The 23,461-nt window shown below is 49.8% G+C and overlaps 1 protein-coding gene and 1 pseudogene across 1 annotated transcript in view; one reads left to right on the top strand and one right to left on the bottom strand.

The window, feature by feature from the left end:
• Window positions 1–23,461, bottom strand: part of ZC3H7B (zinc finger CCCH-type containing 7B) — a 56,030-nt gene that overhangs the window by 27,211 nt on the left and 5,358 nt on the right. Inside the window, exons 2-5 of the mRNA XM_059937049.1 lie at window positions 4,840–4,898; window positions 1,622–1,655; window positions 1,291–1,488; window positions 223–381 (exon numbers count right to left, since the gene is read on the bottom strand). Of these exons, the coding sequence (XP_059793032.1) occupies window positions 223–381; window positions 1,291–1,488; window positions 1,622–1,655; window positions 4,840–4,892 (444 nt within the window). The 5' untranslated portion in view covers window positions 4,893–4,898. The remainder of the gene's footprint in view (window positions 1–222; window positions 382–1,290; window positions 1,489–1,621; window positions 1,656–4,839; window positions 4,899–23,461) is intronic.
• Window positions 7,566–13,229, top strand: LOC132373799 (large ribosomal subunit protein eL31-like; annotated as a pseudogene).

The raw sequence follows: 23,461 nt of genomic DNA, 5'->3' as shown, positions 1-23,461 counted from the left end.
ATAGTGTCTATCTCTATCTATCTCTATCTCTGTCTCTAAGGATTGTCACAAGGATTAAGTAAGTCAATACACAATGTATTTTCAGCAATGCCTGGTGTTAACATCAGTGTCTCAGCAGAGGAAAGCGAGGCTCAGAGAGGTGTGGTGCCTGGCCCCAGAGAGGGCCAGTGCAGAGGGCTGGGAGCCTGGCCTCTGCGGGCGAGGCTGCAGGGCCGCACTCACGTGGGGCAGGGCCAGGGAGCACCGGCTGCTGCACGCGTAGGCCTCCTTGTGGCGCCCCAGCTCGGTCAGGGCCCGCGCCTTGCGGAACAGCGCCCGGATGTTGTCTCCGTCCAGGTCCAGCGCCTTCTCGCTGTCCTCCAGCGCCTTCTCATACAGGCCCTGCCAGAGAGGAGCAGGCAGCGGCCGGTCAGCCTGTTACCCTCCCTCCCCCAGCCTCCTGCCCCCACCTGGACTGAGGACCAGCCTCCCTTCCCTGCAGAGGAGGAGGATGTCAGGTTGGGGCTGGAGAGCTCTGGGAAACAGCTCTGGCGTTCAGGCTCAGTCAAGGGCATGCGTGTGTCCAGCCGAAGGGGCTGCTGTGGGTCAGTGGCAGGACATGGAGGGGAAAGGCCTTTAAACTGTACAGTGATGAGCCCGGTCACTCAGAAGACCACGGACCGAGCGGAATAAAGGCGCCTCTAGAGGAAGTGAAATCCGGAAGGCAGCTCAGCGCGCAGAACGCTGGGAACGGGCATCGGGTAGACCCGTTTATCCAGAACGGTCTGGATCCTCTGCAGAGCCCACGGCAGGGCTCCCACAGGCTCAGGGAACGACTGAATCAGTGAGCGAGGACAGGGAAGAGGAGGAGGCTGGAGACTGAGGGAGGAGGGGAGGAGGAGGAAGCTGGGAGTCTGGAGAAAGGAGTAAGGCTGAGGGTGTGAGGAGGGGAGGAGCCCCGGGGGGAGGAGCCCCGGGGGGAGGAGCAGGAGCGCTCAGGTTTGCAGAAAGAGGCAGCGGACACGACGAGGGCAGCAGCCCTCAGCCCTGATGGCCCACAGACTCCTGCCAGGGCCCAGGCCACCCCGAGAGTCTAACTTAACTCATCTGGGGGAAGGGCTTGGGCACCAATATCATTTAAACTTTTTTTCATTATGTATTAGCCCTCTAAAAGCTCTCCAGGTGTGTCTGTTGCGCGCTGGGGTCGAGAGCCACGGGCGCGGACGGCGGAGCTGGACGGCGGAGCTGCAGAGGCTCACGGGGGCCCAGTCGCTGGGCTGTCCGGGCCGCGGGTGGAGGAGAGGAGCTCACCATGGTGAAGTAGCAGGCGGCCCTGTTGACGTGCAGCTTGCACAGCAGCTCCCGGGGCAGGGCCACCTGGTCAGAGGCGGCGTAGTCGGCCACGTTCAGCCCCTCCACGTACTGCACCAGGGCCTGCTTGTACTCCTTCTCCCGGAACAGGTCATTGCCCTCAGCGAACAGGTTCTGCACCAGCTTGAGCAGAAAGGCCTGCCGGGGCAGGGTGCAGGGGGGGCTCAGGGGGCCCTCTCCACTCAGCCCCAGCCCTGGCACCCAGGCCCCATGCCCCCCACCATGGACGCTCCGCCCTTCACCTTCCCCCAGCCCAGCCCCTGATGCTCACCTCATATTCTTCTTGCTTCAGGGGTAGGGTCGACCTGTAGGAAAAGGAGAAGGACGCAAGGTCTGGGTGGGCCCAGAGTTCCCAGCCTCCCGGAGGTGCAGGAGCCAGAGCCTCAGATTAGAGACTGTGCCTGGAGCCGGCCCCCCAGCTCGGACCTCAGACATCACCTTGTGGACTGGGGTCAGGGGATAGCAGTTTTTTCTCCTTAAATGAACACCACGCTGGCCCTCTGTTTCCGATGGAAGATTGGATGAAGGTCTTGTGTTTGCCCCAGGGCCTGGCAGCCAGGCTTTCCCCGGTGCAGATGCTGAGAAAGAGCTCCAGCTCCAGTCGGCTGTCCTCTGCCTAAGAAACCAGCCCTTGGGAACGACCATGTCTCCCCAGACCAAACCTGCAACTGCAGGCCCTTGGGTGGCACCCGAAGTCCACCTCAGGGCCCCTTAGTTTGGGAGTCTCTGCACTTCTGTCCCTGCCCGCAAAACCCACACAACCCCAGCCAAGGCCCGGCACTCAAGACCTAACCCCTTATGCCAGACTCAGAAAAGTAGATGGGGTCTTACGCACCCTCTCCTGCCCATGGCCAAAAAAACGCCAGCTCAGTACAGAAGAAAGCATCAGCCCAGGAGCCTTGAGGCACATCTCTGAGGCTAAATGGCAGGGCTGGAAGGGAGCTGGGGTTTGTCTTCTGGTCTCTCATGTCACAGAGGGGAAAACAAACATTCAGAGAGGGGCAGTGACTTGCCCAAGGTCACAGAGCAGGTCAGAGCCAGGGCCAGAGGGCAGGGCTGGGGCTCTTTCTGTTGCCCGGAGCCACCGCGAACACCTGGGCGAAAAAGAGCAGCCTGAGCTAGTAAGTGACAAGTGGTGAGAGGAGATGCCGGAGGTCCCCTGTGTGTGTGGGAGGAGGTGTCTCTGATTACGACAGCGGGGCCGGTCACCCGCCCTCTCACTTGCCTCCCACCGTCAGAGACCAGGGCCCGTCCCTCCTGCCCCAGCACTGGCCCCACCACTCTCCTCCTAACTGGTCTCCCACCTCCAGCCTCTCCTCTTCCAGCATCAGCTTCGTCTTCAGTAGGTCATACCCTGTCCTCAAGATCGCCTCCTTCTGGTGTTTAAGGCTCTACACGAGCCATGCACCCACCTGTCCAGACCACTTTATGGCTCCTACGGTGCTCTGTGCCCAGAAATGCCTAATAAACGTTTGCTAAGCACACGAAGTCAGTACGTGAGGAAACAGTCATTTTTAAAGGAGCAGGTCCTTCTAGGTATGCTGCAAAGCAGTCTCTCAGGAGACCAACACATGGGTTCCCAAGAAGCCTGTTGCTAAACCTTCTCAGAACTCCCCTTTGGGAAGGGGAAGGAGGACACAAGGCTAACATTTATCCCAAGCACAACGACCCTGGGAGGGAAGTGGCATTATCTCCATTTCGCAGGCACTGAGACCACCAGGAAGCAGGGACACCGGGATGTGGATCTAGGTCTGGGGCTCAGAGTTCCAGCTCCGCAAAAATCAGTGACTTAAAAACAGAATTCTTGGGACTTCCCTGGTGGCGCAGTGGTTAAGAATCTGCCTGCCAATGCAGGGGACACAGGTTCGATCCCTGGTCCGGGAAAATCCCACAGGCCGTGGAGCAACTAAGCCCGTGCGCCACAACTACTGAGCCCACGTGCTACAACTACTGAAGCCTGCGTGCCTAGAGCCCGTGCTCTGCAACAAAGAGTAGCCCCCACTCACCGCAACTAGAGAAAGCCCACGCGCAGCAACAAAGACCCAATGCAGCCAAAAACAAATAAATAAAAATAAATAAATTTATTTTAAAAAAACCAGAATTCTTAAAATGGATAACCAACAAGGACCTACTGTATAGGACAGGGAACTCTGCTCTGTAATAACCTAAATGGGAAGTTGAAAAAGAATAGATACTTGTATATGTATAACTGAATCACTTTGCTGTACATCTGAAACTAACACAACATTGTTAATCAACTATACTCCAATGTGAAACAAAAATCTAAAAAAAAGACAGAATTCCCAAGGCTTGCCTTGTTCACCAGACTGGCCTCTGAATAAAACTCAGGCACTTTCCCAAAATCAAAGCCCTCCCCCACATGGAAGAAGAACCCCCAGTGAAGGGCAGCTCTGAGCAGGCCGAAGCCAGGAAAAGTGGCTGTGTTGCAAGTTGAGGAAGGAGAGTGTGGTGTGTGAATATAAACAGGAACAGATCCTGCATGTGTGTGTGTGTGTGTTTGTGTGTGTGTGTGTGAAAAGGGACCCAGCTTGTGGTGAAAAGGCAGGTCATGTTTTGCAGGTCTCTGTGAGAGAACAAAATTGGGGAGTATATGAGGGTGTGTAGATGCAAATCCCAGTTCTGTGGGGAGTCGTATTTAAGAAAAAGAACACAAAATTAGAAACAAATAATTGCTTAGGGAGCTTTTCAGGGCTTCAGAAAGGACCCATGCAAGCGGGTCCTGAAAGGCTTCAGAAAGGACCCGTGCAAGCGAGGGGCCAGGAGCTTATGCTTCATTAGCATCATGATAAACATGCCTCTGAGGGTCCATTTCAGAGAGATAAAAGAAAGGAGCTAGTAAAAATATTTTACGTGTAAAGAAAAAGATGAAAAAACAAACATGGCATGTGGGTACAGGGGGCAAATAATGCAAAGAGATGTGAGCTTGCAGTCAGCGAGACCCAGGTTTCCGTCACTTGATAGCTGTGTGACTGTAAACACGTTTCTTAACCTCTCTGAGCCTCAGTTTTCTCATCTGCAAAATGGAGACAAGACCACCTGCTTTACTGGGCTGCTGTGAAGATTAGAGAGATGATGGATGTGAAGAGCCCAGCACGGAGCCAGAAAGACATGCTCAGTAAGCAAGAACTAGGGATTTATTATAAGATGTGCACAGACGAGCAAGAGAATTAACAGGGAGCGTAGGAGCAGGAATGGAGAGGGAGGGTAAAATGATATGCCGGATGAGACCAAAGGGTAACCAGGGTCAGGGAGCGCATATGTGTGGGGCGGGTTCATGGCTCAGGGTTAGGGGTAACTCCGGCCCCTGCCATGCCAGCCCCTTCCCAGCCTGTCCCACCTCCTCACTCCCCAACACACAGGCAGCCTGAGCAGCAAAGGCTCAGCGAGCAAGAAAAGGGAGAGCTGGAGAGCGCGTGCTCCGGGGATGCCTCAGGGGACCCTGCCCAGCCGGGCCCACCGCACACTCACTGAATGAACTGCAGCCCCTTCTCGATGTCCGCTTTCCGTCTCTGCCTCTCCATCAGTCTCTGGGGAGAGAACACAATCCATCAGGCAGTCAGCGGGGGCCAGTCACCGTCCAACCCCCAAGCCCCCAACGTGTGCTCCCTCACTCCCGTGCTCACCCCACCTCACAGGTGCCGGGGCGGGTGGTGGGAGTGTCCCTGAGGGCGGTGACCTGTCTCGAGGTCTACACAGAGTGTCTGAACCAGGTACACAGCTCTGCCCTCCACACCCACGTCCCACTGGACCCTGAGTTTGCACAGTGACTTTGATGGGCCCGGGCTGCTTGGAGGCCACCTGCCCTTTCCCATGCGTGGCTGGGGCTGCAATACTGCACAGGATACCCTCAAGTTCAAGGGAGAAACCTTGTTTTACCACTAAGCACAGTTTGGGGAGAAGAGACACAGAAAAACAATGCCGATGATCACAGCTACAATGTAGCACCACACGTGGGCCAGGCACTCTGTATGAGGGTCTCACTGAATCTGCCATGAGGCGGGTGTCATTTTGTCCCCATTTTACCAAGGAGGAAACCAAAGCTCAGGGAGCCCCCTTCATGAGCTGGCTGGCCCCCACTGCACCAGGCCGGGGTGGCCCGGTACCCCCACCATCTCGGCGAGGTGGAGGGAATTCCCCACGTTACGGATGAGGGAGACCGAGGCTCAGCGAGGCTGAGGGATGGCCCGAAGTTGCACCGCAAGTGAAAGGCACTGAACTCGTGCAGGGATGTGCTCCAGAGATGAAGGGAGTGAAAACTGAAGGCGGGGGTGCTTAAGCAGAAGGGAGGCTCAGACAGAGCAGCTAGGGGTCTGGTACCTCCAGGGTGAGCCCCCGGGAGCTGGGAGCTCGTGGCCAGATCCAGACAGCCCGCCTGGCTCCCCGTCCCTGCAACCACGGAGGTCAGCTGGTCCCACGCAGTGACAGCCAGGAGGGGGCTGGGCCTTCCCCGGGTCAGATTCTGAGGCTGGGGTGCCCACGGCCCAGCTGGCCAGCACTTTCTGTCCCAGCCATTCATGGGCCCTTTCCATGCTCTGCCCCATCAAACCGGTACTGCAAGAGGATACGGGCAAGGCCGGGAGGTGGGACTGCCCAGCCCGGGACTGGGGGACGGGCCTCCGCTTTGTACCTCGGCCCCCGCACAGCATCCACAGAGGGCCGGTATGCGGACACGGGGAGTGGATCCTCACTGCCTCACTGGCAAAGAGGTGTAAAAAGGTGTAAAAAACACCCAGCTACTCTGGAGAGGCAGCAAGTGTATCAAATTGACACCTAAAAATTCTCTACTTCCTTGTCCTTTATTTCCACCTGGGTTCTACCACGTTGTCCTCACATAAGGTAAGCAGGCAGGGGTCACTAAGCCCATTTTACAGATGAGGAAAGTGGGGGCACGAAGACGTGAAGTCTCTTTCCCAAGGTCACTCGACCAGTGAGCGGGCAAACAGGGCTGGAACCCAGCTTATCAAGGGCCACATCCTGCCCCACGCTCTGAGCTGTGAGACGCCGTGTGGCCCGGGGCCGGCAGGGTGTCTGTGAGGCTCCAAGGAGACGAGAGTATGGGAGCAAAGAGCTCAGGCCACCGGAACCTCCCTCCTCCCGCTTGTCCTTCCCAGGATGGGTAGAGCCACACCGCGTCTTCAGGCTCCCAGAACACTGTCACACACAGCAGCTCCCCACCCCAGGCAGGACCAGGGCCACTGGCAAGTGCTCACTACACGCCTGTTCACCCTGCCAGGGCCTTGGGCCAGGGCTCTGGACTCAGACCTGGGTGTGAAGGCCAGCATGTGCACACAATGTGACTTTGGACCTCAGTCATTTTCCTGATGGGGAAAGTGGGGCTGATGGCACTCCCACCGCACTGGCTGTCGTGAGGGGTCAGACACGTGCAGAGCGCCTGGCTCAGAGCAACAGTCCAACAACCGCGGAAGTGTGTGTCCTCCAGCACCGCTCCTCCCTCCTGCCAAAACCTCTGCAAGTGTCCCTGGGATGGACACAAAGATCCTGTTCTCCTGCAGGAGGCAGGCTGCGGTGGCCCCGGGCCGCCTGTGCGTCGCCGAGCTGGTCTCTTGGTTGGTCTCTCTGTCCTCAGTGTCCCTGTCTGTGACACAAGCGCTCATCATCCTCACACCCACGCCCCACGCAGGCCTCCAGCCGGAACAGGCTGCTGGGGTTTCCTGTCTCCTAGCCTGCGCCTCTGCAGGTCCTTCCACCTGTGCGGCCATGCTCCTCTCCAGCCTGTGAACGAAATTCCATCCATCCTTCAGAGCCTGGCTCCTCCATGGAAACGCTCCTGGTCCCGTCAACACGACCATCACACACTCATTCACCCTATTTCCTGGGGGCCTGGGGTCAGGCCCAATCCTTGCCCTGGAAGAGAGGGTCTTCGGGTGGGCAAGACAAGGGTGCACCCATCACCACACAGGGAGGCCCAGCATTGGCAGGGGAGCTGTGGGATGGGGGAAGGTGCCGCAGGCCTGATGGCCAGCGGCACAGGGCGTGGCCACAGCTGCCATGCCCATCCCTCCACACCACCTGCCCCAGACAAGGACCAGCCTCCTCACTGCCCCCATCTCCTCAAGGTCATCACAGGGGTCTTTCAAACCACAAATCAGACTCTGTCCTACCCAGCCTAGAGCCTTCTTTACCTTTGCTGGCCCAGTTCCCCACAGCATCTTTTCCAATCCCGGCCCGGCAGGATGGCTCCCGCAAAGAAGGGTGGCGAGAAGAAGAAGGGCTGGTCCACCGTCAACGAGGTAGTGACCAGAGAATACACTGTCAACATTCACAGGCGCATCCATGGGGTGGGTTTCAAGAAGCGCTCCCCTCGGGCACTCAAAGAAATCCAGAAATCTGCCACAAAGGAGATGGGAACTCCAGTTGGACGCATTGACACCAGGCTCAACAAAACTGTCTAGGCCAAAGGAATAAGGAATGTCCCATACCGTATCCGTGTGTGGTTGTCCAGAAAACATAATGAAGATGAAGAGTCACCAAACAAACTCTGTAAGTTGGTTACCTATGTACCTGTCACCACTTTAAAAAATCTACAGTTAATGTGGATGAGAACTAACTGGTGATTGTCCAATAAAGTTATAGAACCACACACACACACAGAATTCCCCACACCAGCCCATGCCTCGTGGGAACGCCTGCCCTACTACGCTCCCTCACCCCCAACCCCCGGCCCCGTTCAGCCCGCAGTCCTCTCAGAAAACCTCAGTGGTCAGAGACGCATCTCTGAGTCAGTTCTCTAGGCCCTGAGGTCTGAGCAAACAGAAACAAATGCTGCCTGTAACCGTCCCAGTGGTAATTCCTGATAAGTCTGAAGCCCATGCCAGGGAATAAACATTCTCTGCCCCAGGCAGTATGAAGAAGGCTCCTCACCAGGTGGGTGTGAATCCACTTCTCTGACCACCAAAATCCCAAAGGAGCAGTTCGGCCACGCACGTGGGCTATGGAGAGGGGTTCAGATCCCCTGAGTGGCAGTTTCCTGCTGGGTAAATTGGAGATTACAACTAGCACCCACCAACAGGATTAATACATAGAAGGTGCTCATTTCAGGGCCTGGTATACCGCAGACACTTAATAAATGGTGGCTATTAGATCAGAATTCCTGTGCTGGACATTCAAGTCAACATTTGCCATATGCCCATTATATGCAGATGAGAAGGCCAGGGTGCCTACCTTACCCAGGCCTTACAACCTAGTTAGAGGCATGCAAAGATATCCCAGCAGCTGTACCCCAAACCAGACTCCTGTGGTAAACAGGCTGGGATGAGGCACAAAGAAAGTGGAAGCTCCTCAAAAGGGGCAACGTCTGAATTGGGTTGTGAAGGTTGAGTAGGAGTTGGCTCCTTGGTGTCAGGGAGGGCAGGCCTTCTGGCAGGCTGCATGTGATGGTTTATGAAATCACTGTCATCTCCCACATTTTATCTGATCCTGACTGTGGGCTGGACCATGCTGGGACCCACATTTGAGAGATGGGGAGAGTGAGGCTCAGACGGCTCACAAGGCCTACAACTGCTGACTTTAGGCTGGTAAAGACACTGCTGCCCTCCCCCCTCAAAGGCACAGTAGAGGCGGAACCGCTCAGCAACCTTCCCAGGCACCTGAGCCTGTGCTTGGTGTCCGTGAGCGCTTGTGTCCCAGAGAAGGCAGATGTGTCTGTGGAGTGACTGGGGGGAAGGCTCCCACACAAAAATATGTTTCTCTCAATTTACTGTCCCAGGATCTATATATCGACCACTCTAGATTCATTTTATTGAGTGTAAAGTTCCCAGGCCAGGGCTGGCAAATAGATTTTATCTCATTAGCAAAACTGTCAGTCATCTAATGCCCCACACGCCTCCCTTTTCCTCAGTTTCCCTCCCTGGGAAGAACGTTTTTATAGGTGGTTGTTATGAATTAAATGTTTGTGTCCCCGCCCAAATTAATACGTTGAAGCCCTAACCCCCAGTGTGACCGTACTTGGAGAAGGGGCCTCTGAGGAAGTAATTCAGGTTAAATGTGGTCACGAGGGTAGGGCTCTGATCCAGTATTTTCTTCTGGTAGCCTGGCTAGACGAATAGAGATTTTGGTACCGAGAAGTGGGGTGCTGCTATAACAAACACTAAAAATACAAAAGTGGCTTTGGAGTTGGACAATGAGTGGAGGCTGAAAGAGTTTTGTGGTACATTCTAGAAAAACCCCCAGACTGCCATGAAAGGACTGTTGGTAAAAATATGGACACTAAGGCAATTCTGGTGAGATCTCAGATGAAAATGAAGGACAGGTTACTGGAAACCGGAGGAAAGGTGATCCTTGTTGGAAAGTGGCAAAGGACTTGGCTGAATAGTGTTCTAGTGTTTGGTGGAAGGTAGACTTTGCAAGCGATGAAACAATATTTAGCAGAGGAGCTTTCTAAGCCAGGTATGGAAGTTGTGGCATGACTCCTCCTTACCGCTTATGGTAAAATACAAGAGAAGAGAGATGAATTGAAGAAGGAATCGTTTAACAAAAGGAACCAGAACTTGAAGAATTAGAACATTCTCAGCTTCTCCATATTGCAAAAAACGAGACGGAGTGTTCTGAAGAGAACACCTAGGCTGTGGCTGAACAGCCATTTGGTAAGGAGATTAGTATGGATCAAATCAGCCATCAGCAGAAGTCAGAAATAGAGATGGAATTATACCAGCAGAAATAATGCCAGTTTGAACTAAAGGGGACAGAGAAGGCTGGATGACGGAATGAAGGAAGGCTGCAGGACTTCTGGAATTCTACAGGACAGGATCATAGAGCGATTTGGCTGCAAACATGCTCTATCCTTTAAGAAAAGGGAAATATAACCCCAAAGATAATTCAGAGATCATCAGGGCTGCCTCCTTGGTTTCAAAGGGTGGGACCACTGCCTCCTCTTCAACAGGCCCAGAGCCTTGGGGGGCAAAGTGCTGGAAGAGCTGTGGGGGTGATGCTGTGCCCCAGTGGGCCGGGAAGGGGGAATATCAAGCCAAAGACGCTTCTCAAGCCTGAAACTCGAATGGAATTTGCCCCATTGGGCTTTGGACTTGCCTGGAACCTGTGACCTCTTTCTTCTTTCCGATGAATCCCTTTTGGAATGGAAATGTCTATCCCATGCCTGTCCCACCATTGTATTTTGAAACCTTATAACTTGTCTGGTTTCATAAGTTCACAGCTGGAGAGGAATTTTGCTTCAGGATGAATCACACCTCCAGTCTTAACCATATCTGATTCAGATGAGACTCTGAACTTGAGACTTGATGCTGGAATTAGTTAAGAATTCGGGGGCTATCGGGATGGAATGAATCCATTTTGCATGTGATGAGAACATGAATTTGGGGGGTGGGGCAAGGGCAGAATTGATAGATTGAATGTTTGTGTCCCCTGAAAACCTTATATTGGAAGCCCTAACCCCCAATGTGACTGTTTGGAAATAGGGCCTCAAAGGAGGTAATTAAGGTTAAATGGGGTTATAAGGGTAGGGTCCTGATCTGATAGGATTAGTGTCCTTTTTTTTTTTAAATTTATTTATTTTATTTATTTATTTTTGGCTGCGTTCGGTCCTCGTTGCTGCACACGGGCTTTCTCTAGTTGCGGTGAACGGGGGCCACTCTTCGCTGCAGTGCGCAGGCCTCCCATTGCGGTGGCCTCTCTTGTCGCAGAGCACGGGCTCTAGGAGCGTGGGCTTCAGTAGTTGTGGCACACGGGGTCAGTAGTTGTGGCTCACGGGCTCTAGAGTGCAGGCTCAGCAGCCGTGGCGCACGGGCTTAGCTGCTCTGAGGCATGTGGGATCTTCCAGGACCAGGGCTCGAACCCGTGTCCCCTGCATTGGCAGGTGGATTCTTAACCACTGAGCCACCAGGAAAGCCCAGGATTAGTGTCTTTATTAGAAGAGACACCAGAGAGTTCTCCCTCCCTCTCCCCGAAGGCAGGCATCACCAAGCAAAGGCCAGATGAGGCCACAGTGAGAAGGCAGCCAGCTGTCTGCAAGCACAAGAGAGCTCTCACTAGAAACCAAATCCGCCAGCACCTTGATCTGGGTCGTCCACCCTCCAAAACTGCGAGAAAATAAATTTCTGTTGTTTAAGACACCCAGTCTATGATACTTTGTTAAGCAGCCAGAGCAGACTAAGACAGTGGTTAAAAGATCATGTGTTCTCAGCTAAAGAGGGAGGCGAGTTCCTCGAGGGTGAGGGTCAGGCACGACTCGGATAGGGCACTTGGTGGAGGAGCAAGGAGCATGTAAGCCAAACAAATCTCATTCCTTTTTAACGAAAAAAGATTCCCACCGCCAAGCTGGGCAGTCCCCCAACTCTGGGTCCAGGTTCTTATAATTTAGGAATTTCAAGATGGATCTGCCTCAAATGGGCTCTTCTCAGAAATACAGCTGTGAATTAGAGCCAACAGAAAATGATTCCCTCACTGTATCAGCATAGTACCTGACCTCACACCCAGGTGCACACCTGGGTTCAACTCCAAGATCTGTTCCCTATTACCTGCATACAAGCTGCTTAATTTCTCGGTGTCTCACTTCCCTCGCCTCTAAAACAGGAAAAGTAATATCTACTGTAAAGGGTTGATGTGAAGTTTCAATGAGATGTCTGACACAAGACAAACATTTAATATCAACTATTTTTATTTTATAATCATTATGATTACTTTAAAAAATGGGCAAAGAACATGAACAGGAAACTCACAGGAAATATAATCCATTAAGAAAAGTTACTCAGGGAGACTTCCCTGGTGGCGCAGTGGTTAAGAATCCGCCTGCCAATGCAGGGGACAGGGGTTCGATCCCTGGTCCAGGAAGATCCCACATGCCACAGAGCAACAAAGCCCATGCGCCACAACTACTGAGCCTGCGCTCTAGAGCCCGCGAGCCACAACTACTGAGCCCGCGTGCCACAACTACTGAAGCCCGCGTGCCTAGACCCTGTGCTCTGCAACAAGAGAAGCCACCGCTATGAGAAGCCCGTGCACTGCAATGAAGAGTAGCCCCCGCTCGCCACAGCTAGAGAAAGCCTGTGCACAGCAACGAAGACCGAATGCAGCCAAAAATAAATAAAAATAAATAAATAAATTTATTAAAAAAAAAAAAAAAGAAATGATCCTCAGGGAATTCCCTGGCAGTCCAGTGGTTAGGACTCAGTGCTTTCACGGCTAGGGGCCTGTGTTCGATCCCTGGTTGGGGAACTAAGATCCCACAAGCTGCGTGGCACAGCCAAAAAAAAAAAAAAAAAAGGAAAAGAAACTCACTGATGACAGAACCACATGTTAAAACAACAAGATGACACTTTTCACTCATGAGGCTAATGAGAGAAGAGAGCCAGGTCGATGAGGCAGAGGAATGGGCACTCTCCAACACTGCCAATACACTGAGTGGGTGAACTGATGGTGTCTGTGAAGTAACGTCTGCCAAAATGAGCAAGCTGCCTACCCAGCAGCCAGCTTCCCTTCCTCCTCCCTGGCACTGCCCCGATACTGTTGCTTTCCCAGGTACCCCGGTGAAGCTGCACTGGGCTAAACCAATCGTAACGGTCCTTTTCCTCGCCAGGACTGGCTTGGACGAGGGCATGTGACATCACCCTGGCCAATAGGAAGGAGAGGAAATCAGCTAAGGGGCTTCTGGGAAAGACTTCCTTCACACTTAAAATGGGACAGGAGAAATAATTCCTTTTCCTGCTGCTGTATGGCAGAGTGTAGTAAGAAGATGGCAGAGAAGAAAGACTGCCCAAAGGTGTTTAATAAACTGACTCAATAAACTCACCCTTGAACTGCTCTGCCTCATTTATCACTTGAGATTTTAATAAACTCCATTTTGAGGAAGGAATTCTGTTACTTGCAGCCAAAAGCCTTCCAAATGATAAAATGCCCTTTCTCTTTGACCCAGAAATTTCTCTTCCAAGAATTTAACCTACCAAAATCCTTGTACAAGCCCTCAAATTATATTTGTACAGGGGTTAAAAAAATATATTTATTTATTTATTTGGCTGCACTGGGTCTTAGCTGTGGCACTCAGGATCTTCACTGCTGCGTGCGGGATCTTCGCTGAACCGTGCAGGATCTTTTAGTTTAAGCATGCGGGATTTTTAGTTACGGCATGCAGGCTCTTAGTTGCAGGCATGCGGATCTAGTTCCCTGACCAGCGATCAAACCCGGGCCCGCTGCATTGGGAGCACGGAGTCTTAACCCCTGGACCACCAGGGAAGTCCCCAGGGATTCTTTTTTTTTTTTTTTAAGGAATAAAAAACTAGAAGCAACCTTAATGTCCACCAGAAAAGAATTAGCTTAATCAATCACTTGCATTATGGAATACAATGCAGCTATTGAATCTATATGTATTGTCATGGAGATGTCTCTGTACATGGTTGAGAAAGGAAAAAAGCAGATTTCAGGACATTTTGGGTTGTATGATTACATCTGTGTGAGAGAATATTCTCCAATTTAACTGGTTCTCTCCGGGAATTGGGATCTGCCAAGAGGCAACAGCACACAGACCACCTTCCTTTCTGCCTTATATGCCTCAGCATGGTTTGGACTTTTTGCAGAGAGTAAGTATTAGCCTTGTAGAGCCTCCCATCAAGCCTCTTAGATAGCCTCAACCACCAGAGGGCAGACAGCAGAAGCAAGAAAAACTATAATCCTGCAGCCTGTGGAACAAAAACCACGTTCACAGAAAGATAGACAAGATGAAATGGCAGAGGGCTATATACCAGATGAAGGAACAAGATAAAACCCCAGAAAAACAACTAAATGAAGTGGAGATAGGCAACCTTCCAGAAAAAGAATTCAGAATAATGATAGTGAAGATGATCCAGGACCTTGGAATAAGAATGGAGGCAAAGATCGAGAAGATGCAAGAAATGTTTAACAAAGACCTAGAAGAATTAAAGAACAAACAAACAGAGATGGACAATACAATAACTGAAATGAAAACTACACTAGAAGGAATCAATAGCAGAATAACTGAGGCAGAAGAACGGACAAGTGACCTGAAAGACAGAATGGTGGAATTCACTGCTGCAGAACAGACTAAAGAAAAAAGAATGAAAAGAAATGAAGACAGCCTAAGAGACCTCTGGGACAACATTAAACACGACAACATTCGCATTATAGGGGTCCCAGAAGGAGAAGAGAGAGAGAAAGGACCAGAGAAAATATTTGAAGAGATTATAGTAGATAACTTCCCTAACATAGGAAAGGAAATAGCCACCCAAGTCCAGGAAGCGCAGAGAGTCCCATACAGGATAAACCCCAGGAGAAACACGCCGAGACACATAGTAATCAAAGTGGCAAAAATTAAAGACAAAGAAAAATTATTGAAAGCAGCAAGGGAAAAACGACAAATAACATACAAGGGAACTCCCATAAGGTTAACAGCTGATTTCTCAGCAGAAACTCTGCAAGCCAGAAGGGAGTGGCATGATACATTTAAAGTGATGAAAGGGAAGAACCTACAACCAAGATTACTCTACCCGGCAAGGATCTCATTCAGATTTGATGGAGAAGTCAGAAGCTTTTGACACAAGTGAAAGCTAAGAGAATTCAGCACCACCAAACCAGCTCTACAACAAATGCTAAAGGAACTTCTCTAAGTGGGAAACACAAGAGAAGAAAAGGACCTACAAAAACAAACCCAAAACAATTAAGAAAATGGTCATAGGAACATACATATCGATAATTACCTTAAATGTGAATGGATTAAATGCTCCAACCAAAAGACACAGGCTTGCTGAATGGATACAAAAACAAGACCCATATATATGCTGTCTACAAGAGACCCACTTCAGACCTAGGGACACATACAGACTGAAAGTGAGGGCATGGAAAAAGATATTCCATGCAAATGGAAATCAAAAGAAAGCTGGAGTAGCTATACTCATATCAGATAAAATAGACTTTAAAATAAAGAATGTTACAAGAGACAAGGAAGGACACTACATAATGATCAAGGGATCAATCCAAGAAGAAGATATAACAATTATAAACATATATGCACCCAACATAGGAGCACCTCAATACATAAGGCAACTGCTAACAGCTATAAAAGAGGAAATCGACAGTAACACAATAATAGTGGGGGACTTTAACACCTCACACCAATGGACAGATCATCCAAAAGGAAAATAAATAAGGAAACAGAAGCTTTAAATGACACAATAGACCAGATAGATTTAATTGATATTTATAGGACATTCCATCCAAAAACAGCAGACCACACTTTCTTCTCAAGTGCGCACGGAACATTCTCCAGGATAGATCACATCTTGGGTCACAAATCAAGCCTCAATAAATTTAAGAAAATTGAAATCATATCAAGCATCTTTTCTGACCACAACGCCATGAGATTAGAAATGAATTACAGGGAAAAAAACGTAAAAAGCAGAAACACATGGAGGCTAAACAATACGTTACTAAATAACCAAGAGATCACTGAAGAAATCAAAGAGGAAATCAAAAAATACCTAGAGACAAATGACAATGAAAACACCACGATCCAAAACCTACGGGATGCAGCAAAGCAGTTCTAAGAGGGAAGTTTATAGCTATACAAGCCTACCTAAAGAAACAAGAAAAATCTCAAATAAACAATCTAACCTTACACCTAAAGGAACTTGAGAAAGAAGAACAAACAATACCCAAAGTTAGCAGAAGGAAAGAAATCATAAAGATCAGAGCGGAAATAAGTGAAATAGAAACAAAGAAAACAATAGCAAAGATCAATAAAACTAAAAGCTGGTTCTTTCAGAAGATAAACAAAATTGATAAACCATTAGCCAGACTCATCAAGAAAAAGAGGGAGAGGACTCAAATCAATAAAATGAAAAATGAAAAAGGAGAATTTACAACAGACACCGCAGAAATACAAAGCATCCTAAGAGACTACTACAAGCAACTCTATGCCAATAAAATGGACAACCTGGAAGAAATGGACAAATTCTTAGAAAGGTATAACCTTCCAAGACTGAACCAGGAAGAAACAGAAAATATGAACAGACCAATCACAAGGAATGAAATTGAAACTGTGATTAAAAATCTTCCAACAAACAAAAGTCCAGGACCAGATGGCTTCACAGGTGAATTCTATCAAACATTTAGAGAAGGGCTAACACCCATCCTTCTCAAACTCTTCCAAAAAATTGCAGAGGAAGGAACACTCCCAAACTCACTCTATGAGGCCACCATCACCCTGATACCAAAACCAGACAAAGATACTACAAAAAAAAAAAAAAAAAAAGTATTAGCCTTGTAATTTAAAATACAAAATGAGATGACTGACATCAGGCCAACAGTAGGACAGGGGCCAAATGGGAACCAGTAGCCTGATTTTAAGCCCAGTGCTCCAGGACTGCCAAAATGTCCATGGACTGTTCTTCCCAAGAAAAAGACCAAACCGTTGACCTGAGAACCATGAAAGAAACACATTGTTTTTTCCATTTTGGAGAAGGGTTTGAAAATGACAGAATTTTAAAGACTCAGATCTTCATCTGACCAGGCAGGGACTGCGCTAGCCCCTCCAAAATCTCAACGTCTGGCCCATGCTTGACACAGAGGAAGTGCTCAGGAAATGGTGGTTTGGATGAAAAAGAAATGGATGGGGCTTCCCTGGTGGCGCAGTGGTTGAGAATCTGCCTGCCAATGCAGGGGACACGGGTTCGAGCCCTGGTCCAGGAAGATCCCACATGCTGCGGAGCAACTAAGCCCGTGTGCCACAACTACTGAGCCTGCACGTCTGGAGCCTGTGCTCTGCAACAAGAGAGGCCGCAACAGTGAGAGGCCCACGCACCGCGATGAAGAGTGGCCCCCGCTTGCCGCAACTAGAGAAAGCCCTCGCACAGAAATGAAGACCCAACACAACCATAAATAAATAAATAAATAAATAAATAAATAAATAAATAAATAAAAGTGAAATTCTTTAAAAAAAAAAAAATGGATGAATGAGTATCAACTCATCCAATCCAAGCATTACCTAGATAAGAATGAATGAGTGTTGAATAAATAAATGAGAAAAACTGAGACCGAGATAAATTCACAATCAGGTAATAATATTAACATTTCCTGAGTGGCTACCATGTTCCAGGGGCTGTCATGATCCCTATACACATAATACCTTCCTTAAGGATCGCACAATCCTATGAGATAGGGACTGCTATCATTCTCATTTTGTGGAGGAGGAAACAGAGGCACAGAGAAGTTAAGTGACTTGCCCAAGGTCACACAGCTGAAACAAGGTAGAGCTGGGATTCAAACCCTAGCAGCCTGGCCCCAGGGCCCAAACACATCACCATAATTACCCTTGCTGTCGCCCATTAAGTAATCAGACCCAGCCCCAGGACCCTGAGTGTGTCATCATGCTCAAGACTCCCCCACCCCCAAAATAATTCCCTCCTCTGCTCCTGAATCCCCTTCTGGCTAGCACAACCTTGATTCCCTTTCTTGGTCACATTTAAAAAAAATTTTTATTGGAGTATAGTTTACAATGTTGCATTAGTTTCAGGTGTATAGCAAAATGAATCAGTTGTACATACACATATATCCACTCTTTCTTTTCAGATTCTTTTCCCATATAGGCCATTACAGAGTACTGAGTGGACTTCCCTGTGCTATACAGCAGGTTCTTATTAGTTACCTATTTTATATACAGTAGTGTGTATATGTCAGTCCCAATCTCCCAATTTATCCCTTCCGCCTCTTGGTCACATTTCGTGAAAGGGTTGTCTACGCTGTTCCCACATCCTCACTTCCTACTCACAGCAAGCCCATGCCCACTCCACTGAGGGTGCTTGCCAAGGGTCCTCCCCATCCCAGGGACCTCCTAGCTGCTGAGTCCAGTGGGGGACAGTTTTTTACTGGCCTTTTCTAGGACCCTTGGCTGTGTCCGCTGGTCCTCCTCCTCCTCTGCCCAGGTCTTCCATTTAAAGGATGGTGTTCCTGCTCTCCTCACTTGACATGCTCTTCCCAGATGAGCTCTTGCATTTCATGATCTCATGAGTCATGTCAGTGACTCACAAATCTATTCCTCCCACCAGGCTCACCCCCTCCCCAATATTTCAGATTCACATCTCTTACCTTCTGGGAAGTGCTACCCAGATGTCCAATACCCAGACTGTTTATGACCTCTGTGTCTTTCCTAATCCTGAACCCTCTACCTGGAATGCCCTCCTCCTCCCCACCCCACCCCCAGCCAACTCCTACTCATCCTTTAAGACCCAGCTTGGATGCCTCCGTGTCCAGAAAGTCCTCCCTGGCGCCTGTCCCAGTTGGGCTGGGTGTTCTTCTAACTCAACACATCCCAAACTTCACTCAGCAGCTTCTTGCCTAATCCTGCTCCTCCCCCATTATTCCCCAACTCTAGTCCTAGATCCAACCATCATCCTGTTCTCAGTCAATCTCCAATTCCTTCCACCTTTACCTCCCAAACACTTCTTCACTCTTCGCCCATCATCTCCACTAGCAGGCCCTCATCATCTCTGGCCAACAGCCTCCATCGAGCTCCTTCCAATCTGCTGCCATTTGGTGGTCAGGGGTATCCGACATACATGTCAACGTCACTCCCCCATGTGACATCAAAACCCTTCCAGGTGCGTGCACACACACAAATGAATGCAGGTTTAAGAAAAGGTGGAAAGTGAATAAGCTCTGTAGTCCACTAATGTACCAATGCCAGTTTTCTGGTTTTGATCATGTATACTGGCTGTATATCACCATCAAGGGAAGCTGGGTGAAGGGAACTCTTTGTTACCATTTTTGCGATTTCCTGTGAAGAAAGTTAGAAAACAAACAAAACCTTGCATGACACCCACTACCAGGAGGACAAAGGCCAAGCGGCGCATCCAGGTCACACAGCACCCACCCACGGCCAGGCCTGGAATGTGACACTCCAGCAACTTCGGAGCATCCAGCTTCCCGTTCAAGCTGCCCGCTCTTTCTGGAACAACCCTAATGCCCAGTGCTTCTTGAAAGCTCAGCTGAGGGCTTCCCTGGTGGCGCAGTAGTTAAGAATCCACCTGCCAACGCAGGGGACACGGGTTCGAGCCCTCGTCCGGGAAGATCCCACATGCCGTGGAGCAACAAAGCCTGAGCACCACAACTACTGAGCCTGCGCTCTAGAGCCCACAAGCCATAACTACTGAGCCCATGAGCCACAACTACTGAAGCCCGCGTGCCTAGAGCCCGTGCTCCACAACAAGAAAAGCCACTGCAATGAGAAGCCCGTGCGCCGCAACAAAGAGTAGACCCCGCTCGCCGCAACTAGAGAAAGACCGCGCACAGCAACGAAGACCCAATGCGGCCAAAAAATAAATAAATAAGAGAATTGACATAAATTAAAAAAAAAAAAAAAAGCTCAGCTGAGGTGGCTCCTCTACCAGGAAGCCTTCCTTCCCCAAACCCCACCTTTGCACAGCACCCCAAGCTCACAAGCACTGCACCGATCCTAGTTAACTCAAAGTATGTGCTCATGTTCCCATTCTCTCCCTAAACTAGGAGCTCCTTGAAGCCAGAAGCTGCGTCTGATTCATCTCTCAGCAGCACAGAGAAACATATTCTGAGTAAGTGGAGTCTCATAAATCCTAGAATAACAGTGAAGGTGTGGATTTCAGTAATCTTTTTTTTTTTTTTTTGGCACACTGCGTGGCCTGTGGGATCTTAGTTCCCCAACCAGGGATGGAACCCAGGCCCTTGGGCAGTGACAGCATGGAGTCCTAACCACTGGACCGCCAGGGAAATCCCTCAGTCATCATTTATTAAGCACTTTCTCTTACCAGATATTATTCTAAGAGCTTTAAGTATAATACTTAATCCTCATAACACCCCTTAAGAAGTACTACTATCATCCTCATTTCACAGATGAGGAAACCAAGGCACAAAGAGGTGAAGTGACCTGCCAGGGTTAGTTACTAAGTGACGGAGCTGGGATTTGAACTCTGGCAGTTGGACTCTGGAGCCCACGCAGTGTCACCTCCTGACTCAAAAGTGCTCCCTCACCCCCACAGGCCGCCTTCAGCCTAGACCCACACTGCACCCCGCCACCCCACCCCGAGCACTCACCTGCCCCAGTGCAGCCTGCAGACGGGCCACGCGCAACATGAACACCACCTGAGGTTACGTCATCTGCATGCCTGGTACTTCTCCTGACTCACCAGGCCCTCGATGGCTTACCCAGAGAGACCAGGAAGGCTTTAATTTCTCAGTCCCCGACCTCACTCATCAGCTTTCTGGGTCTGCATTGAGCCCGAGGACCCTCTGCTCCAAGGAGGTCAGGGAGGGGTCTCAGCTCATTTCTGGAGGTTACCTGCTGGGCGTGAAGCACCTTCTATGGCAGGGGTTTTGAACCTGGGGCCCAGGGAGAGAATTCAGGGGAATGTGACCTTTCTTCAGGGGTTTGGGAAAACATTTGCAACTTTTTTCACCAACTCCTACCTGATATTTAACATTCCCCTCGATTATGAATGTAGGCAATACACTCCGTAGTGTCAGCACAAGAAATCACAGCTTTTTCCCTGTCAAATTTCAGCTACTGCAGACACAACAAAATATCGTTCACGCTCACCACAACTTCAAAATTACGGTAGTTACATTAGACTCACTGCAGATCTTATTTTTTAGTGCATTGATGAAAAAGCCCAGCTGTAGTTCAAGAGAATTGGTTTCCTTTGTAATCCTGTGTATTTTACTTTACACGTTTAAAAAGAGTATTCTGAGAAGGCATGCATGGGCTTCCCCAGGCTGCCTGATAGGTCTGCGGTACAGAGGTGCTTAAGAAGCCCTGCTCTCAGGAATCAGGTTATTTATCCCTACAGTAATCTCAAAAGTAGGTGCTATTACCCCCACTTTCCACCAAAAAGCAAGACTTGCAAAAATAAAGTCTTTTTTTTTTTTTTTTAAATGAGGCTTGGAGGGATCTGTGACTTGCCCAAGGCCACACTGCTGCATGGGAAGCAGGCTGCAGGTACTGGCACCTCCAGGCTCCGCCAGGAACATCTGTCCAGGAATGAACACGCAATGGATACCCGCAGGCCTCAGCAACCTGCAGTTTGTTTCTTTTAACTGGCCACCTTGCATAGAAACCAAAGTCCAAGAAACTTCCCCCAGGCCCCCTCCACGGCCCCACCATAAGCCAAACTAAGAGTCAGCTGCAAAGAGTAATCCCCACCCTCCCACAGCATTCTGGTTCCAAAGGGCTTTTTTTTGTTGTTATTTATTTTTGGCTGTGTTGGGTCTTTGTTGCTGCATGTGGGCTTTCTCTGGTTGCAGCGAGCAGGGGCTACTCTTCGTTGCGGTGCACGGGCTCCTCATTGCAGTGGCTTCTCTTGTTGTGGAGCACGGGCTCTAGGCGCGCGGGCTTCAGTAGTTGTGGCACGTGGGCTCAGTAGTTGTGGCTCGCGGGCTCTAGAACGCAGGCTCAGTAGTTGTGGCGCATGGGCTTAGTTGCTCTGCGGCATGCAGGATTTTCCCGGACCAGGGCTCGAACCCGTGTCTGCTGCATTGGCAGATGGATTCTTAACCCCAGTGCCACCAGGGAAGTCCCCCAAAGAGGCTTTTACTTTCTTCATCTTGTCTTTCTTGTTCGCAACAACCTGAGGGCCCAACTGCACAGAAGGGTTCAAACCCACATCTTTCTCCGGGGGCCCAAGCTCTACTCCTGCTTCTCCACCTCCAAGACCCTCCTGCTAGGCTGCTAAACTGAGACATTTAAACAGTAACTCTTTTATATATATATATATAATGGAAAATAACAGAAGCTCACTGTAAAAAAAAAAAAAAAAAAAAAACAACAGAGCTTGCCCAGAGTCCAGAGCTCAGAGTGACTGGTTACCATTCTTTTTTTTTTTTTGAGCAATTTGAAGTCACTGCTCCTGTTCACGGGAGGAGAAATCCTTGTGGTCCTACCACCTGGGCACCAAGAGTTTCATGGGCTGCTCTGCAAAGGGCCCTGAGCCGGTTCCAGTCCCAGCCCTGTCCCATGCTAGCTTTCAGGGAATAAGTCTGAGCCTCTTTTTTGTCGTTTACGAGATGGAGCTAATGATATCCACCTTCCAAGACTATTTTGTAGATTTACATAGTCCCCTCCGCCTACACACACACACACACACACACACACACACCCAGAGGAGGTCAGAAATTTGTGTTTCTGCTGAACTGGGCACCATGAGAGAATACTTGGCAACTTTCAAAATTATCCTGTAAGTACTTTTCAATCAGTCAACCCCAATTTCTTTGCAGTTTCTTTCTAGGCCACTCTTTTTTGGCAAGGGCTGTTCTGGACCACCTTGCTACTATTATTCATTTACTCAACAAATAACCACAGGACACCTTTGTGTGCAATGGGCTCTACCAGATGCTGGGGGAACAAGGTTAATGAAGTCCCTGGCCTTGGACAGCTTGTGGTCCATGCATAGAAAGACAAATAAAAAGGCCAGTGTTAAATGCACAAGTAATGATACAGATAAGAGTTACAAAGAAACTAAAATAGGAAATGTGGCAGGGAATGATGGAGAGGGGGGTGGGCTGGGAGCTTAGCGCAGGCCCTTCCAAGGAGGTGGCATTTAAGAGGGACAATTAGGAGCCAGTCATGGGAACATGGGAGGGGGGTAAGGGCACACCTGGCACAGGGTACGGCAAAGACAATGGCCCTGAGGTGGGAAGAAGCTTAGAACATTCAAGGAAAAGACAGAAGGCCAATGAGGCTGCAGTACTGAAGTGAGGGCAGGCCAAGCAGGAAGGAAGGGGCAAGGGACAGGCTGAGGCTGGTCAGAGAGCTACACACGGGCCAAGCTGGAGAGCCAGCACTGTGCTCTATGTGTGCCAGGAAACCGCTGGAAGGTTTTCAGCAGAGGAGTGCCAGGGTCTCATTCTTGAGAAGATCCGCTGGGCTGCTGTGTTGAGGATGGATGACAAGAGGGGAAGGTGTGAGATTAGTTAGGAGGCTACTGCAGGGGTCCAGGCCTGGATCAAGGTGAGCAGTGGAGAAGATTCAGGAACACTCTGGACGTTATTAAATGTTCATGGCAATCACAACCATGCCCTCACACCGAGTGGTCTTTATAGCTTTCAAAGTTCCTTCATTTAAGTTTCAGAGCAAACCTGAGGCAGA

Source organism: Balaenoptera ricei, chromosome 10 (genome assembly GCF_028023285.1).
Source record: "Balaenoptera ricei isolate mBalRic1 chromosome 10, mBalRic1.hap2, whole genome shotgun sequence".
Lineage (NCBI taxonomy): Eukaryota > Metazoa > Chordata > Mammalia > Artiodactyla > Balaenopteridae > Balaenoptera > Balaenoptera ricei.
This window is presented reverse-complemented; position numbering and strand designations above follow the sequence as displayed.